The following is a 19,969-nucleotide window of genomic DNA, read 5'->3' on the forward strand; positions in this document are numbered from 1 at the left end:
CAATAAAATCCAGCTTTAAAGGAGATGGTGGTGGGTTCTGGGTTCATGAGGCTGCTGAGAAGCTGCAACAAGTTGACCCAAACCTGATCACTCTGTGGATGAATGCATAATATAGATCTAAGAAGTTGGCAGCATGTTGGAACGTATCCAAAATTATTAAAATTTGTATACTGCCCTATACCTGTAGATCTCAGGGTGGTTCACAAAATGGCACAGCTCTGTGTGAAAATCTCTTTGAGTGAGTTTTGATGGAACACAAGTTCCCAGTAGGATTCAGAACATGTGTTGCTCTTTTTATGGCTGTAGCAAAACATCTCTCCCCTTCCTTTGGTATGCCCACTTCCCTTTGTGCTGTTAGATTGTAAGTCTGTGGTCAGGGCCTGTCTTGCGTACATTAACTCCCGTGCAGCACCTGAGATCTTTGGTATAGTTATATCTTTTGATTCTCTCTCACAAGATCAACTGATTCCCCCTTTCCATGGCATTTATGTACCAGTCTTAACAATATTTATCCCAGGGCAGTTTACAATGCATATCAATAAAGCAAAAATAAGAATAAGATATGCAGCAAAACAATTACAATCAATAATCAAATAATACATTTAGTATGTAAATTGAAAATAAGAAACAATGGCTTGGTTCAGTTGCTTGATTCATCTGGAGATATTAACTCTGCAAACACACTGATCGTGGCACACTGTAGTCTGGTTGGATGAATGGGTTTGTGTGGGAATCATAGATGGATGATCTAAGCAAGGGAATGGGGCGGGATGGCCTTTCCCTCTTCTTTGCATCTTATCTCCTTGCCCATGTCTTGGCACCTTTTCTGCTTGCTATTATATGTGCACCAACCTCGGATTTCTTTCGAGAGGCATCAAGGCTAGGAAGGTCCCAGGGGCCTTAGCGAGGTGCAGCCACTGAACTTAGCCAGGTATAAAGGCCAGCTAATATTCTCTGGGTTTTTTCAGTTATTCAGATGTGCTGTCCTTAGAGCTGATGGACCGCAATACCCTTCAGTTCTCTCTGAAGGATGAGCAGCTCATCCTTCACTCTCGAAAGGCTCGGCAGATTAAGACCATGGTGGAGCTCTTCCTGCTTGAACTGAAAAAGGTGAGAGAAAGCGCCTTCGAAACACCTTTACTCTTTGCTTAAGAAAAGTACAGGACTCACTGCCACCACCTCCAGAATAACCACAACTCCTTAATTGTGCTATTCCTTCCTCTCTCCGCTCCTCCCCACCAAAAGGACTCCAACTACGTCATAGCTTTGCGCAGCTATGTAACAGATGACAAGAGCCTCTTGAGCTTCAAGAAAGGCGACTTCATCCAACTGCTGCGCATGGAGGGACTGGAGCCAGGTGAGAGGGTCCGGCCGTGAAAGACCACATTATTGTTCAAAGGTTCCTTCCACATTTCCAGGTCCTTAGCAACTTGCATGCCTGCTACAGACATAGTACTTGGTCAGTTAAAACATCCCGATACAAATGATTTGAGCAGAGAGCCCACTGTAGAAATGCACTTAACCAGCTGCTCAATCTTGCTCTTAAGGATCAATCTCCAAGGAATCCTGGCCTTCCCATTTGTAGCCAGAGTGAGCTGTGCACAGCATGGATTGGCTAATCCCTGTGATACCATCTCCATTGTGCTTCAGATAAGTTTTTCATAAAATTATCGTAGGTTTGGTTGTTTTCAAAAGGAGGTTAGAAGCCAGCACTCACTTGAATGACTCTGCAATGCTGTGCTTAAAAAAACCTAAAACTTCCAAAAAAAGGCAGACAGTCCCCTGATTTTTTCCCCTGAGATGGAAAGCGCCAGACAGTGGAGGTGGTGGGAGGAGAAAACAAGACAACTGATGAATCCAGAGTATTGATTGTAAAAAAAACAGAAGAAAGGAAAAGGAAGCTAGAATTGTTCTGCTGATACAAAATTCAATTACTAGGTGCTTTTATTTTATTTTTTGTTCATCTGTGTGCATCCATTCATAACAATATATTAAACATACGTGTGAAGTGCAGGGTTTCATAAGAAAATACAGGCTTGGAAGCAACTTAGCTAGAAGCTGGGTAGAGAAAGGGAAGCTTCATAAGCAGCCCCGTCCGCAAATGTCCAGATGTGAATTTCAGCCTCTTTTCCCCACAGGCTGGCAGTTTGGCTCCGTCAGAGGTCGCTCTGGCCTTTTCCCTTCCAGCATGGTGCAGCCAGTGGCAGCTCCCACTTACCACAGTAACCATACAAACCATACAAACCGCCAGGAAGCCGTCAGGAAGAGCCTAAGGAGAGAAACACAGCTGGAGAGAAACATTAGCAAGGAGGTGAGGCAGGCTGTGAGGAGGAGGAGGAGGCGGCGCGGCAAATGATTCTACAGTTTCTCTCATGGGTGGGGGAAAATGCTGACGGGGAGTAGGGTCTGTGGATTTGAGAGGTCTGTGAGGAAATACAGAGCGCCAAAAGAGTTCTGCAGTGGAAGAGAAAGGTTGTTTGGGCATATATTTTTTTTGCTATTGGAAGCATATGTAGACTACTGTTAATTATAATTATTTGCTTATAAAAATATTTATTTATGATTGGCTTAGTTATAAAATAGGGACGCGGGTGGTGCTGTGGGTAAAACCTCAGCACCTAGGACTTGCCACTCGCATGATCGGCGGTTCAAATCCCCGCGGCGGGGTGAGCTCCCGTCGTTCGGTCCCAGCTCCTGCCCACCAAGCAGTTCGAAAGCACCCTTAAGTGCAAGTAGATAAATAGGTACCGCTTCATAGCGGGAAGGTAAACGGTGTTTCCGTGTGTTGCGCTGGTGCTGGCTTGCCAGAGCAGCTTCGTCACGTTGGCCACGTGACCCGGAAGTGTCTGCGGACAGCGCTGGCTCCCGGCCTCTAGAGTGAGATGAGCGCACAACCCTAGAGTCTGTCAAGACTGGCCCATACGGGCAGGGGTACCTTTACCTTTACCTTTAGTTTAAAAATTAATTATTTATGTACTGCTATTCATTTTTTAAAAAACCAGAGCAGTTTTCCCAACAGTTATACATAAAACCTGAAGTGACGTTTATATGAAGATTTTCTCTTCCTGCCCCATCAGAACTTGACCTCCAGCCTGGAGTCAGAAGTCAATAGTACAACAGCCAGCACTCCTCCTTGCAACTATACCATGGCGGAGTTTGCCGCAACACACTTCCAGGAAGCCCAGTCCGCGTGAGTAATATGCACCAGAGGTCCTTAATTATTGTGGGTGCTTCTAGATTGGTATTTGTTATGGGATGGTTGCTCCTCATGTATGCAGCTTTTTCACACATGGTTGGCATCAAAACACTAGCCAGTACTCCCAATCCCATCTAATTTTATTTTATTTTTAAAAAAGATGGGATTAAAATATTTTAAACGAATAACACTCTGCTGACCTCCCCTCTCTCTATTTCCTTTATACAAGAGGTAGGGAACCTTCTTTCCTGCGAAGGACCTTTGACCAATGGGAAAAGTCAACTGGAGGTCACAGCCAATAGCAGGCGGAGCTAAAGGCAATGGTGGGTGGGCTCCCAGCTGAAAGTGGGTGGGAAGAGGGCCAAAATTGAGTAGAATTTACAGCAAGACTGCAAGATGCTGTAGCTTTGCTCTTACTTTCAAACTGCCACTCCATCTCTGAGGGCTGCCTGACATTAGGTTTCAGACCACAGGCTCCTTACCCCTCCAGCTTTACGCCATATTTTTTGTCCCACCTCTACATAAGAGGGCATGTCCTTTGGCAAGGTCTTTGCCCCCACCCCAAATTTCTTCGTGCGCAGATATTCTTCCTCTCCCCTCCTGCCAATCTTCTCTGTACCCACTATTTTAGGTTACTAATATTTCAGAATATGTAGGCATGTGGAATGGTTTCACATAACTACAAACTCAAACCATTCCACTTGTATAGTAAGCACATAACTGGGATGTGGGTGGCGCTGTGGGTTAAACCACAGAGCCTAGGACTTGCCGATCAGAAGTTGGCAGTTCGAATCCCCGCGACGGGGTGAGCTCCCGTTGCTTGGTCCCTGCTCCTGCCAACCTAGCAGTTCGAAAGCACGTCAAAGTGCAAGTAGATAAATAGGTACCGCTCTGGCAGGAAGGTAAACAGTGTTTCCGGGCGCTTGCTCTGGTTCGTCAGAAACAGCTTAGTCATGCTGGCCACATGACCCAGAAGCTATCTGAAGACAAGCGCCAGCTCCCTCGGCCTGTAAAGCTAGATGAGCGCCGCAACCCCAGAGTCATCCACGACTGGACCTAATGGTCAGGGATCCCTTTACCTTTAAGCACATAACTTACGCAGGGGTTACACTCCAGGGATTGCTCCTAAAGTCAAAATCATAGAATTGTAGAGGTTTTTTGCCCACAACCCTGAGATTAAGAGTCTCATGCTCCTATACCTGCGGGTGTAGGCTGGTAAACACATAATAAAATAATAATGATGCTCTGCTGACTGAGCTCTACTAGGAGCAATTGTGTATAGTCAAAACACATTGGGTGCAATTGCCAAAGTCTTCCCCACTAGACTTCTGCCTCCTTTAAAAAATAAAATAAAAGTTTTCCAAGCACGTAAAGCTAAATTCACACATTAAACACGCATAAGTTGTGTGCTTACTGTATTGCCCTAGGGCCTTTGAAACAAGAAATGTACTGTTTCTAGTGATAGCGCACACACACACACACACACACACGTGGAAAAAACATTGATGAGAGTAGGAGACTCACTGGAAAAAAGAAACTTCAAAGGTAAGAATACTTCTAGAACCTTCTTTTTCACGCAGATAACCCGAAGAAAGCTGAGCCTGCTCCTCTCCCTCTATATCACTCCATGCTTTTTAAACCAACTTCATATCAAATTGGCAGCCGAACACTCACTTGTGTCTCTGGAGATATCCATGGAACAGCTACCCTATCAGCAATGAATATTATAACAGCCATAAATAATATCTTCTGAACACCCCTTCTGTAAGAGATCCACTCTTACATTTGTGTTTGGGAGCTGGACTACTTGGACAAGAGTTTGGAAGATAATGACTGCATTGCCCATTTGAGAATTCATTTGCTACGCTGTCAAAATGAACACAAAGAAGCTCCCATATGATGCTGATGGTATATAACCTCTCAACTCCCGTGAATACTTCCAAACTCTAACAAACACTTTTGGAAAGAATGTGGACAAATGGGCACCTACTTACACCTTTGGTGGGAATGCCCTCCTTCAATACAATGATTTTGGAATGTCTGCCAGAACAGTTGCTCTCCAGGCCATGCGGGTCCTCCAAAGCGATGCTAATGAATTGTTTTGAACACAGTCATTCTGGCTGTTTGGATAAAGACTTCCATAAACAACTACATGACAACAAAATGATGACTAGTGAGGAAGTGGAACCATGTCAGCAATAGGGTCACTATCCATCCAGATTTTCCCGGACATATCCAGAATACTGCAGTCGGCAGCAGTGTCCATGCAGAAATCGGGAGGAAAAAATCTGGGGAAATCCAGACTTATGGCAGCGTATGCTGTTTTTGCCTGTTTTCCCACAAAAATAGCTTGAAAGCCCTAGTCAGCAACCTTCCCAGAAAAGTATATTGATAAGATATGGAAAATACTGGCTACATGCTAAATTATCCATCTATTACTTCAGGTAGCAAGGAATCTCACTCAAAAGAAAAGTGCTATGACCCCATGTGGTGGAGTCTCCTTCTTTGGAGGTCTTTAAGCAGAGGCTTGACAACCATATGTCAGGAGTGCTCTGATGGTGTTTCCTGCTTGGCAGGGGGTTGGACTCAATGGCCCTTGTGGTCTCTTCCAACTCTATGATTCTAGGATTCTAGGAAATGAGCTAATGCCTTTTAGCTGCTGAGAAAATTATTTTGAAAAGCTTTGAGAAGCTTTGAGCCTGCTTTGGGGGGTGACTTCGGGCCCATGGTTTTGTTTACGTTTCCTTTGCTGAGTCCTTACTAGGCCGTGAGCACATTCACTATAAATGCTAATGTGTATATTTAATTTGATGCATTCCTTAGAATTTAGCATTCCACATCTTACTAGAATTCTCAACAAAATCCCAGGAATCGTGCAAATTCCTTACTATTCAGTTTCTATTTCTTCGCTCCATTTTGTTTACTGAAATCCCTCTTGATGTGCTGTAATGATGTGCTGATTTTTTGTGTGTGAGTTCAGTAAACCTAAATAAAATACGGTTTAAATTATTTTTCTTGGAATATAATCAAATTTTACAGATAGCATTTGATTTGCCTTTTGTATATTTCCACACACATGTCAATAAAATCATGTTTTAAAATTCTTCTAACTTTTCTAACTTGCCTTCATTTGTGTTACTATGATGAGGTGGTACCAAAATCTAAAGGAGTTGTGCTAAGATAGCATTACATTTTCTGATGACAAAATTTCCCTGGGTGGGACCTGTCTGACATTTTCTTTCATACCACTTCAAAGGAAAGTATGGGCATCATGGGATATTAAGAGGGGAGAAGTTCATCCACATGGCTTGACATGTACCTCAAGTGTTGGGCAGACCAAGAGGAAAGGATTTAGAGTTACTTTGGAATTTCCCACTTCCAGGGCTGACGTTGATTAATTGATATGCATCTAAGTTATGCAACATCTACCCTCTTCCTAGAAAGGGCTCTCTTTTCTCTTCATGCCATCCATTTATTATTGTAGACGGGAACTATGAAGTTTCCACCACAGCAAACAAAGAACCTTCAACTCACTCTTGTTGTTTGTTATCGTTGTTTCCCAGACCGCTGGTAGTCCATGGACTGCAGCTTATGAATCACTGCTGGAAACAGATAAAGCTGCTTTATACCATTTCAGACTCTGTCCTTCTAACAAAAGACGTCAATGCCTGGAGCAGGGAACCTCAGGCCTTGTGAGGGGGCATGTTACTGGCCCTCCAGAACCAATTCTCAAGGCTCTCCCAGGGCCATACACCTCTGCTTCACATCCCAAGTGTCTTTGCCTGGCTGAAATGTGTGGTTGAACTCAGAAAAATTGGATGAAGGATTCAGAGGGCTGTGTGTGTGTGTGTGTGTGTGTGTGTGTGTGTGTGTGTAGAACCTAGCCTGCTGTAAAATCTCCATTCATTGCTCCACCCACTATTGCCTTCGGCCTAATCCACTAATGGCATGTGATGTTTAGGGAAGCTTTTAATGTTTAATAGGTTATTGTATTTTAGTGTTCTGTTGGAAGCCGCCCAGAGTGGCTGGGGAAACCCAGCCAGATGGGCGGGGTATAAATAATAAATTATTATTATTATTATTATTATTATTATGCGGCCCTTGGAAAGTTGCCCAAAAGGGAATGTGGCCCTCAGGCTGAAAAGGGTTCCCCACTTCTATATTCACCTGTTCCAGACCTTCAGGGTCACCTGATACCAAATAAATCTAGGAGATGCCAGGGATAGAACCTGCAACCCGCATGTGCTTTGCCACTAAGCTAGACTGCAAAGCAGCTGGAGAGTAGGGCATATGTCAGACCAGATTCTTGAATGTTTTTTTTCTCCTGGGTAATACCCTAATCTTCTGTCTCTGCTAGGCTGGGATGGAAGGGGATGAGTGCTGAACAGAAGGACCCAGCTCTCATGGTTCAGCATACTAAGGTAAATCAGAGGTAGAGGGGAGTCATCTCTGGGTAGTTCCTTTATCACTTGGAATGTGGATAGTTGAAAGCTTGCCTTTTGGAAGTCAGTGCTGAAGTATCTGATGGTGCTTGTTACATAGGTCACCAGGCAGAGGGCCTTCTCGGTAGTGGCGCTGGCCCTGGGGAATGCCCTCCCATCAGAGATCAAAGGAAATAAACAACTACAGTGGTACCTTGGGTTACAGATGCTTCAGGTTACAGACTCCGCTAACCCAGAAATAGTACCTCAGGTTAAGAACTTTGCTTCAGGATGAGAACAGAAATCGCATGGTGGCAGCGCGGTGGCAGCGGGAGGCCCCGTTAGCTAAAGTGGTGTCTCAGGTTAAGAACAGTTTCAGGTTGAGAACAGACCTCCGGAACGAATTAAGTTTTTAACCCAAGGTACCACTGTATCTGACTTTTAGAAGACATCTGAAGGCAGCCCTGTTTAGGGAAGTTTTTTGTGTTTGATGTTTTATCGTGTTTTTAATATTCTGTTGGGAGCCACCCAGAGTGGCTGGGATCGAAATAATAAATTATTATTAAGAGTGTGCACACTTCTACTCGACCCACTTGAACTTTGCGCTGAGGGTGTCAGCTGCCTTCTTGGGCTTTGCCTCTTCTTGACTGCTTGTATTCTGACCTCACAGGAACCAATCAAAGAATCACTCCTGTTCTACTCTGATGGCAAGATGAATGACCTGGCTACGAAAAATTTTCTGAGTACGTGGTTTTTCCTTGTGCTAGGTAATGGGGGAGGTGGCAGTGGCTGTGTTTCCAGAGCTCTGGGATAGGTCTCATTTATGCGGTTCTGGCACCAGGGGAATGGCCTGAGAGCATTTCTGCTTCTCCCCTAATGGGAGAAACCATTATCCAGACATTTGTCAATATTGGCAGAAACGGAGGCTACAATTTTCTTAATTTCACTATTCCCAGTGCCTTTGTTTTCCTTTTCCAGTTCTGAAGTAGGAGCAGAGATTAATGCTAGCTCCTGTTTTGCAGCTCTGATGAGATTCATGGGAGACCAGCCAGGCCTCAAGAGCAAAGATGAGGTTGATTATGTCTATGAAGTCCTCCAGGTTTGTGGCTCTTTTTATGATGGGCTTGCGCGGGTGATGGTGACCAGAATGGGCTAATGTTTGGGGAAGGGAAGATCACAATGTCTCCTAAGTGCTCGACTCCTATAAGTATGGGAAGTAAATAATCTATCAATAATGAGATTTTTATCCTGCCTTTCTGCTTCAAACAGGGAGACCCCTACATCATTAATTTTTTTTTTTAAACCCCTCAGAGATAAAGCAATTTAAAATACACAATATGGGAAGCCGAAACAGAACAGCATCAGGGAGAAAAGTAAAAAGTAAATAAAATAAGCTAATCAGGAAAGTGCCATTGCATTCAAGTCCTGCTTGTGGGCTTCACATAGGCATTTGGTTGAGCACTGAGAGAACAGGATGCTGGAATAGATGGGCCATTGGCCTGATCCAGCATGCGATTTTTAATTCTTAAGTCTGGCCAAATACCTGCTGATGAAAGGGAAGGAGAAGCTGGAAGATACCAAATGCAGGTGAGTGTTGGAGGGACCTTTTAGATCAGGGGTCAGCAAACTTTTTCAGCCACTGTCCCTCAGATCTTGTGGGGGGGGGAGAGACTAGATTTTGAAAAAAATAATGAACAAATTCCTATGCCCCACAAATAACCCAGAGCTGCATTTTAAATAAAAGGACACATTCTACTCATGTAAAAACACACTGATTCCCAGACCGTCCGCGGGCCAGATTTAGAAGGCAATTGGGCGGGATTCGGCCCCCAGGCCTTAGTTTGCCTACCCAAATTATTTTCAAATATTCTGGTTTAGGAGTTGCTATCTTAAGTACAACCCAATCAAATCTTTAGACTCTAAACCGCTGCAAAATTATTCTGGTCACCGTCGTCTTAGACCAGTCAAGCTGGAGGCATCTCCTGGGACAGTGAGTTCCGCATCCTTTGCACTGCATCAGAGAAGGCCCTTTTGTTCTGTGTTCCTACCAACCACAACTTCATGGGACCCACAGAACAAACTCCTTCACTGACCTCAGTGGATGGGCAGGATTGTCTGGGAGGAGTTGGGTAATATTACCAACCCACTGATGGCAGCCTTGGGGGAAGAGGTGCCAAGTAGGGATCAGCTTGAGAAAGACAGGCCCTCATTAACCATCACCCCCCTCTGTTGACCTCTGCATTGCCCAATCCCATGCAAGATAATAAGTCAGGAAAGCAGTATGGCGGTCTTCCTACTCTATGTAAGTTACGGATGTTCCGAAATGTATCTGCTTTTCCTCTTATGCTTCTCTGCCTTGTACAGCTTTGCAAAGAGAAGGAGAATCTGTGTGACGAGGTTTACTGCCAGGTCATCAAGCAGATCACGCGGAACCCCAGTCAGTAAGTACCTCTGCATGTGTGTCTGTGGGCGGTGGGAGCTCTGAAATTGAAGGAATAGGGGAACATGGGTGGGGATAATTGGGATGTCAGTGTGAAGTGTTAAGTAAGGGAGCCTCTTGTTAGAATAGAGGAGATGTAGGTGTTAATTTGAGTGAAAATTTCATCATTAGAAAATCAAGATCTTTTGGTGGGTGGGAGTGAACCCTAATGATGCATTTTTTTACATTGATTTAACTGGCTGTTGGCTCCAATCTGTTTAATTTTGTTGCCAAATTGGAATGGTGGAAGAAAAGCAGAGATCTGAGTAATGGATTACTGATGAGCTGCAGCGCTGAGGCTCTGGGCATGAACTGGGTGTTGGATTTTAAAGGAGTTGTTTGTGTATATTGGAATCCTCACCATGCCTTTCTTCAAAGAACCTCAATTTGGGGTCCTTGGGCGTCCCCCCCCCACTTTATCCTTACAACAGCCATGTGTAGTTAGTCAGTATGAGATATAGGGACTGGCCCAGGGTCTAAGCACCATAGCCTAGCTACTACAGCACACTAGCTTCAAAAAGTAACAATAATGAAAATGTTCTAAACCAGAAGTGCAGGGAGTCCTTTCCAAATATTATCTGGTTTCTATACCTGTAGCAATACACTTGCAGAACTCCAGCTCTCATCAGCGTAAGTCAGGCATGTCCAAAGTATGTTTCGGGGGCCTAATATGGCCTGCCGGTTGGTTTAATCCGGCCCCTGCAGCAGTTTATTTCCTGGGGTAAAATCCTAAAAAAAGCTCAACAACTCTTTGGTTGGCCCTCACGGGCCTTCACTTCCTCTTTGAAAAAAGTTTGGACATCACTGGCCTAAGTCAACATGACCAGCAACATCTGAAGAGCCCCCTTTTCATGGAAAAGTGTTGGTTTTCTCTGTAACCCTCTTTGGGCTTTTATTGAAAACAAGATCACAAATACTGAGGATTCTACAAATTCAGCACTAGCCTTCCAGGTTCCCAGACATTGCGGCCGCCCATTCAGCTGCACTACAGAAATGTCAGTGTTACGTAGCTCTCATTTATGGCCTGTTATAAAACAGGACTGATCCCATTCATGTGAAGGGAGGAGTCAATGAGAGAGCAGTCTAGCCTCAGATATCAAGTTGGGACTATGGTATATCCTCCCGTCCCTCTGCTGTTTTCCTCGCTGTCAATCATGGACTGTATTTTCATCTTCTGAGGACCGTAGCTGTGGACTTGAATAAAGGGAATTGTAATGTTGAAGTCAGGGCTTAAACATATTTATTTATTAAACTGCAAACTGCCCATCTGTAGACCTCAGGGTGGTTCACAAGTAAAAAACACAACATACACACTCAAAACAAAACAATAACCTCCCCATGTGTTGATACAGTGGCTTTGGTGCCTTCCATCTGCCTGCCTCACTGCTGTGAGGCTGTAATTGCCCCTTAGGATCTTTGTATTGAATCATAGCCTTTGAAAGTCAAGGACCTTAAAGTGAACTCTGTGCTGTAAACACCTGCGACTTCTTTGGAGCAGCTGCAGGGCTCATCTACTTCAGGCTCTTTGCTCTTCCTCAGGGAAGATGCATTTCTTATGAACTGAGCAGGTACATGGAGTACCTTAAAGGTAAAGGGACCCCTGACCATTAGGTCCAGTGGTGACTGACTCTGGGGTTGCGGCACTCATCTCGCTTTATTGGCCGAGGGAGCCGACGTACAGTTTCCAGGTCATGTGGCCAGCATGACTAAGCCGCTTCTGGCGAACCAGAGCAGTGCACAGAAACGCCATTTACCTTCCCGCCAGAGCGGGAATTTATCTACTTGCACTTTGACATGCTTTCGAACTGCTAGGTTGGCAGGAGCAGGGACCGAGCAACGGGAGCTCACCCCGTCACAGGGATTCGAACCACTGACCTTCTGATCGGCAAGTTCTAGGCTCTGTGGTTTAACCCACAGTGCCACCCATGTCCCTGGAGTACCTTAGACACACATAATCCCCCCCTCACTCCTTGGAGCTTCTCATTTCCCCATCTTTCCCTTCCAACTTTTCTCTTTTCTCTCCCCCCCAGTCTTCCTTTCTTCCTGGATCCCTTTCAGCCAACCAGAAGTTGTCTTTTGTCTAATCCTGCTCTGTGCTCTGCCCAAGGGAACTATTCCCCATGTTTTTCTCTGTCCTGCAGAGAGAGCTGTCTCCGTGGCTGGAGGCTCCTGGGCCTCTTGACTGGATACTTCCTCCCTTCCAGCATTTTGATGCCATATGCCACCAAGTATTTGCAGCAGGCCAGCTCTGACCCCAGTTCCAGCACAGGTATCGTCTGCCTCCCACCTTTTTGGCCATATTTGCTGGCTTCATTCAGCACCAAGGGTGGTGGTCCTGGGAGGGATTTTGCTGACTTGAACTGAGGTCACACCACATCACCTGCAGGATTCCATAATTCCATACACATGGCTGTTGTTTACACAATGTCTCCTCTAGTTATGATAGCCAGGAACTCCAAACTCTGCTTCAGTAAATTATATGAGCAGTAGGCCCTAGCCCTTGAGGCTCAGCTGGTAGGGATATGAACACAAGAATAGTCTGTTGGATCAGGACAATGGACCGTCTAGTGCTCATAGTGGCCAACCAGATGTCCGTGGAAACCAGGGAGCAGAATATGAGCACAAGAACTCTCTCCCCTGCCATGGTTTCCAGCAACTGGTATTCGGAAGTATTATTAAATCCAACTGGAGGCATAGCATAGCCGCCATGATAGCCCTCTCCTCCATGAATGTGTCTAATCCTCTTTTAAAGCCATCATCCTCAGGGTACTACTTTCCCAATTGAAAATTGGGTGGGTAAGGGCTAGAGTAGGAGGCCGTAACAACCCTAATGGACTTGGAGCTGACCATCTCAAGAGATATGGAAAGAATCCATTGGCCTTCTTTGGTCTGTGATAAGTTAATGAGGTTGGCTGTGGAAGAAGTAACTCAAAGCTTCATTGAATTTAGCTGAGGGGTTTGGTGGGATCTTCCCAGTGCTAGGCACAGTATCACTGACTGCCTCACTCCTGTGTGGTTCTTTGGACTTCCCTTCATTGTCACAAGGCAAGAGATATCCCGAAGGGTTGTTGGGGCTCCAGTTTTCACACCAAATCAGGGGCTAAATTCAGAATCCCAACTGAGCAGAGTTCTCTAGCTTGTAGTACTCGTAAAACAACACTCGTAAGACTCATGAGGTGACAAGCTCAGCCCTTTGCCCTTTCTCAATCACAGAAATAGCCAGGATTTGCCAGAGCAACCTGAGGAAAATCGTCATGTATGGAGGCCGTCGACACTTGCCGTTCCGTGTGGAGACTGAAGCGCTTCTGGTAACTGAGTGAAATATGGTTGCAGGAGGTCGGGTGTTGAAGGGGGTATTTGGGTTGCTAAGGCAAGTCCCTGAGACAGCAAATATTTGGGGCTAGGAGGTATGTGCCAGTACAGGAATTGTGGAGTGGACTTTCCTTGATGCAGGGCTGTGCCTGGACATTTTGCTGCCTGGGGCAATGGACAAAATAGTACATACAGGCACACATTACACTTAAAAGGCAGACGGGGCTGAAGAGTTGAATCTTACTTCCATACTGGCAATGGAACAGCATCTCCCACTACACATGAGGGAAGAAGGACAGTTTAAGGACAGGCTATGTGGCGCTTACAGCATGGTGCCGCTTGCTGTGTGAGGCAGTCGCCTCACTCTGGTTAATGAGAGGGCCGGCCCTTGCTTTTTGTGCTGCATGAACGGGAACTCTGTGGATATATATATGGGAAGGAGACAATATTCAGCAAGTGAGGAATCAATTGTATACTGGTTGAGATTGTTTGTGAGGGGTTACTAGCGTCTGACTGGGAGGTTGTGAGCCTACATGTGTGTTTATAAAGGGGAACTGAGTTTCCTTTGTGGAGAGAGGTGTTAGCGATAGCAATGGATGTTCTGAGGAACAGACAGAATTTCTTGGGATGATGGATGTGGCTGAATCAGGATTTGAGAGAGATAAGAGCTGCCAATAGGAAGTGCAAAAGGAATCTTCCCCATCCAACTTTGCTGCTCTCCCAGAAATCACAATGCGTTTGATCCATGCTTAAGTAATGCAAATATCTTCATTCATTCAAGCTATGTTCTTAAAGATATGAAAACCCCAAAGGTCACAATCAGGTCAGGTTTTTAAGCCCTATTCATTTCACTGTGAGAGGCAAGCAGATGCTGGAATCTGTAATGGAAACCAATGGGGCTTCAAAGTGATTACATTTGCCTGGATCCTGCTGTTGGGGAAGGGGACAAAGATGTCTGTACTGGATTCTCTCAAACCCTGAGTCCTTTCCCGTTGGTAGAAGGGACGTGGCTCACGTCATATATCGGTCAACCTACCTGGAGGTCTGAGATACAACACGAAAATCAAGACATTCACGGTGAGTACATCTTTGGCGTGTTCATTAGAGTGCTATGGGGTGGGGGGCTGGCCATGTCCATTTTTGGGTGGATGAGACTGACTTTTGATATATGTATTTTGATTTTCATCTCCTCTTACCAAGATGACTCAGAGTAGGTGACCCCATCTTTTAAAATGCTATTTAGACACAGAGATCAAGAGAGCCAGTTCTGCACCTTCTGCCATTGAAACAGCCTCTTTCTATTGCAGGGGCCTGTGGTCAGTCTCATCACCCATCTGAGCCAGGGCTCTTACGCTTGTGCTATTATTTTCTCTTATTTCCAGGGGTGGGGTGGTGGCATAGTTCAGTGTTAGAGCAGCTGCATTGCGCACAGAAAGTCCCAGTCTCCAGATACATTCCCTGTCACCTCCACTTAAAAAAGATTAAGGTAAAGGGACCCCCGACCATTAGCTCCAGTCGTGGCTGACTCTGGGGTTGCGGCGCTCATCTCGCTTTATTGGCCGAGGGAGCCGACGGACAGCTTCCGGGTCATGTGGCCAGCCGGAGGGGTACCTATTTGTCTACTTGCACTTTGATGTGCTTTTGAACTGCTAGGTTGGCAGGAGCTTGGACCGAGCAACGGGAGCTCACCCCGTCACGGGGATTCAAACCGCTGACCAAAGCTGTGCTTTAACCCACAGCACCACCCGCGTCCCTTTAAAAAAGATTAGGTAGCTGGAAATGTGGATGACCTCTGCCTGGAGAGCCACTGCCAGTCATGGAAGATACATACAGGGCTAGTTGGAGAAGTAATCTGTCTTGGTAAAAGGTAGCTTCCTGTGTTCTTCGTCTCATGAACTCAGTGACTTCCAAGGGAATCATAAGGGCTTGCGTCTGTACACTGTAATTTAGCCATTTCCCTTCCCAGGGAAATGGAGTTGTGGGCTGGACACGAGCCCGCCCCGTGCGCAGGGGTGTGGCTAGCCCCTCATAGGGAGTCCCCTCCGTGTCACGCCCCCAGGCCAACCAATCCGGGCAGCCGGGGGGGCATGGCGTGCTTTAGGAGTTGGTTGCAGGTGTGAGGGTATTGGCAGTGAGCCGTTTGGTTCGGGTGGCGGTTAGGCATTGGTGTATTAGATTGGAGGGGAGGGAAGGTAGAGGCCATCACCTACGCCTCCTATTTCAAGGGTATTCCATTAAAGGAATTGGGGGGGGGCATGATCCTGTCCGAAGCCCAGGTGGAGGCTATGGCTATGGTACGACCTGTATCGGTAACCCCGGGGGAGCTTGAGTTGGTTTGCATCAGCAGGGCTCTCCCTACCGGTGGTTAACCCTTCTGAGACTTCCTTCAGGTGGTTAGGAGTCAGGTATAGTCGGTTCGGTGCCAATGCCTAAGCCAAAACCACTCGCATTCTGTAACCAATAAAGTTGTGGCCTTTTTAGCCCATTAACCTAAAATACTGGTGTCAAATGTCTTTATTCCGACAAAGGGGAGGGTTCGGGGCCTTGCCACACAACCCCCATTCTTTCCAGCAGTTCCCCATGTCCTCCCAGAGGATGCTTGCAAAGGATCTCTGAATTCGGAAGGAGGGTGCTGCCAGAGGTGTAAGAGTGTATATCGTATGCATAGAGCTCGCCATGCATCAGTTTGCCACCGGGGCCTGTGATGAGCAGGCTGAGCATCTCCCTCTTTTCTCCCTTCTTTCCCACTGATGTGAATCCAAGAGGAGCCTTATCTTTCAGAAGCTGGCCTGATTTGCAGCTCACCTGTCCCTTCCCAAACTTACTGTTTTCTGATTGTGGCTGAACGCATCACAATGGAATTAAAACTACAGTGGTACCTCGGGTTACATATGCTTCAGGTTACAGACTCCGCTAATCCAGAAATAGTACCTCGGGTTAAGAACTTTGCTTCAGGAAGAGAACAGAAATCGTGCTCCGGCGGCGTGGCGGCAGCAGGAGGCCCCATTAGCTAAAGTGGTGCTTCAGGTTAAGAACAGTTTCAGGTTGAGGACAGACCTCCGGAACGAATTAAGTACTTAACCCGAGGTACCACTGTACTGTACTATAAAATCTCGCTAGCCCCCCTCCCTCCCACCACTAAATGAGAGGGGCTGGAACTTATGCCAGCTCATGTATTTCGCTTGTGTTTGGAAGCCCTTCCTGGTGCTTCCAAATGGCTAGGATGCTACTTTTAGACTGCCAGTAGCAGGGTAAGGGCTAAAAGTATTCCTTTCCCATTTTGGTTGTAGGTTGCTGCAGACGTCATGAAAGAAATCGCTGAGCAGATGGGGGTCACTGAGCCAGAAGAGATTCAGGAATTTGCCATCCTGGCCAACAAAGATAACGGTAAAATTCCCCCATAGCATTGGTGAATGGTCAGCTGCAGGATACTTCCTTATATGATGAAATGTGCTAAAGATGACTGCCTAACAGCAGGAGCAGGGTAGATGAGTAAATGGCAACCGAATCAAGACAAGATGGGGATATTTCCGTGGGTAGTTTGTTGACTAGCATGACGTGGGTGGACTCGCATCCCTCCTAAGACCAGCAAGTGCCCACCAGCCGAGGAATGCCAGTATGCAGAGAGAGAAGCAGTGTGAATCACTTCTCAGACTGCATACCTGGCCCAAGGTATGGGGTGGCCTACTGAGGCTGTATTGATGAAGGGCTTCCAAAATCCTTCATATGATGGCCCCACTAAATGAGAGTGAATTTAGATCTTTTATTTTCATCTTAAAAACAACAACACCAAAACCTTCAAGGTTCTAATGGGGACAGATAGAGACATAGGTGCAGATTGTGTGAATGAGATGTAGTAGCTGTTGTTGACCAGTCTGTTTCACATGAAATCGCCTTGTGCAGGAATGTGCAACATGGTACTGTTAGGGCTAAATCCTGGGGAATAAGGTGCCTTTGATTTGATGGGGGAAAGGATGGCTTGAAGCGTCACATCCTGCTCTCTTTGCTTTACTTAGAAGTGGGGGTGATGTTCAGGTGAGCAGGGTTGTGTCTCTTGTTTTGCTATGCAGGAAAGTTTGTACGTCCCTTGCGCCAGACTGAGTACATCCATGATTATTTGCTTGAGGGAAGTTCGGTAGAGCTGGAGTTCTGCAGGATCACCTGGAGGACACCCTTGCACTTTGAGAATGACATGTATATTAACATTCACTTCAACCAGGTAAGCTTAAGGAGAGGCTCCTTTCTTCCTTCTGTGTGTTTTAAATTACAGTTGTAAATCTTTTAGTGGTAATGTTCTTTTTTTATAAACCGCTTTGAGTTTTTTCTGCAATCTGTAAAATTTATGTAAAATTTTGTAAATTTTATAAATAAATACATAGTTACAGGAATTCAATGGCAAACAAAGCCGCATGTCTGCCCAAAATTTTTTGAAGGCACAGTGCTGAAATCAGAACTGCAGATGACCGTTCCAATGCCATTATGAGCAGAAATCACAATTAATGCACAATAAAAAGGATGTCTGAAGGAACCCTTTGCAAAAGGCTGGGGATTCCTCTGAAGATGCCACACACATTGCCTGTGAGCGTATGGTGACATCTTGTTCCCATTAGGCTAAATTTGCTGTGACCTAGCTTGATGTTTGGGACACTTTCAGGGCATCAGCTGCCAGAATTTGCTGAATATCTAGAGTTACATAACCATTAATAGGACTGTGTTGTTCAACCAGCAAAATGCTTCCCTGCTGGTTGCTGCTCAAGGGATTGTAGGAAAAGAGTGAAGTACGATGCAATGCTCTCTTTGTTAGGAGCATCCTACTCTTGTGTAGGAACCTGGTAGAGACACATGCCCGACTGGCATGTTCTCTCCCTCCTGGTCGGTCGGGAGCTTCAAAAGCTTTCTTCTGCCTGAACATCACAGTGACTGATACCAAAAGGCATTAGCACGCTTAGGGATCCACAGAGTATTCGCAGTTTGCGTAACAGACCTCAGTAGCACAGCATTTTGGCTAATCTAAGTTTATTTACATATAATACACTCAGAGCATTATGACTTGGCTCCATCCTCTTTCTCATCAGACAGCAGAGAGAGAGAACAAAGGACAATAGTCCCACTTTACAGAACACAGTAACACAAACATCCTGTCTCCATCACTTCCCACACTGTGGAATGAAAACATACACCGTCATGTGATAGACAACAACCCCGTGACTGCAGACACGGGGAATGAATCTCCAACACTCTTGTGGGTTGTTCCTAGGTGCTGCAGAATTATATGAAAGGGAAGCTGCTGCTGCCACACACCAGGGAGCTAGAGAAGCTGGTGTGTGCCTTGTCTCTGCTCCAGCACTGGGCCAAGGGAGCTGGATCAGTCCCTTCCATGTAAGTCTTCTGTTCGTAGCCTTGGGTGGTTTGTGTAGGCCAGAACCTGATGCTTGGCACAGACATTTCCCTACATGTGTCAAGAAGACTCAGGGAGGGTGAAGATGTATTCACAAAGTCCAACCATCCTTAATATAGGCAAGACGAGGGCCCTGGCCTGATCCTCATTATTCACATCCCCCTCCCCCTAGCAGTTCTTCTTCTCTTCCTCAGAGCATGTGCATACTATCACGCTCCTAGTCCACACGCTCAGAAGAGCTACTTGACTCCTCCCTGCCATTTTGGGGGTTTAGCCAATGTTGTTTAGAGACAGAGCAGGTAAAATGTCTCTCATACTTGTTTGCTAATGGTAACTGTTCCAAGAAAGTGGTAACAGGGCCAGTCTGCCCATTAGCCTCAGGCGGCTGGCTGGGGACAGCTAGAACCCAGATGCCTGAGGAATGTGCTGTTTGCCACCTCCTGGGCTTGTAGCTCGTGGCCATTGCCTGGGAAGAGTGGATCCACTCTTGTCACCTGTTCCTCTCTAGCCTCCTTTCCCCCCACCCTTCCAGTTGCCTCAGGCGGCGGAGGCAGGAAGGACAGTGGTGGCGGAGGGACACCATTCTCTGTTTTGCCTTAAGTGGCGAAATATCTTGGGCCGGCCCTGGTGATAAGGGGACAAGGTTCTGTCACTCACTGTAGGTTGTGGATGATTCTGTACTCTTACCCACTTTTGCATGCTAAATTTCAGCCCCATTATGGTTTACTTCAGGGGTGGTGAACGTGGCCTTCCAGATATTGAAGCACCAGATCCCATGGGTCCCAGTCAGTATGGCCAGAGCTGAGGGGTGATAGGAATTTTAGACTAGCAATATCTGGATGGCTGCAGGTTCACCACTCTTGCTTTACATGATCCATGTACCCTGGGGGTGAGAGAAATGATGCAAGAGGTCCCGCTTACTAGTTTATTTCCTCTCACATCCTCTAATTAATCTACTGAACGTTAAATGAAGGCACCATTCACACAATCTGAGTACAGAGGTACATTGGTTCTCGAACGTAATCCGTTCCAGAAGTCAGTTCGACTCCCGAAACAGTTTAAAAACCAAGGCGCAGCTTCCAATTGGCTGCAGGAACTTCCTGCACTCAAGCGGAAGCCGCATTGGATGTTCAGCTTCCAGAAAACGTTTGAAAACTGGAACA

General features: G+C 46.0%; 1 protein-coding gene across 1 annotated transcript in view; it reads left to right on the top strand.

Annotated features, from left to right (window-relative positions):
• The window catches only part of LOC310838405 (unconventional myosin-XVB-like), a 68,096-nt gene that overhangs the window by 43,769 nt on the left and 4,358 nt on the right, over window positions 1-19,969 (top strand). Inside the window, 15 exon segments of the mRNA XM_083725740.1 lie at window positions 885-949; window positions 951-1,110; window positions 1,246-1,357; window positions 2,139-2,311; window positions 3,078-3,190; window positions 7,554-7,617; window positions 8,288-8,360; window positions 8,640-8,716; window positions 9,982-10,058; window positions 12,238-12,365; window positions 13,310-13,404; window positions 14,408-14,485; window positions 16,699-16,795; window positions 17,479-17,627; window positions 18,666-18,787. Of these exon segments, the coding sequence (XP_083581866.1) occupies window positions 885-949; window positions 951-1,110; window positions 1,246-1,357; window positions 2,139-2,311; window positions 3,078-3,190; window positions 7,554-7,617; window positions 8,288-8,360; window positions 8,640-8,716; window positions 9,982-10,058; window positions 12,238-12,365; window positions 13,310-13,404; window positions 14,408-14,485; window positions 16,699-16,795; window positions 17,479-17,627; window positions 18,666-18,787 (1,583 nt within the window).

Source organism: Podarcis gaigeae (genome assembly GCF_964106915.1).
Source record: "Podarcis gaigeae genome assembly, chromosome: 2".
NCBI lineage: Eukaryota > Metazoa > Chordata > Lepidosauria > Squamata > Lacertidae > Podarcis > Podarcis gaigeae.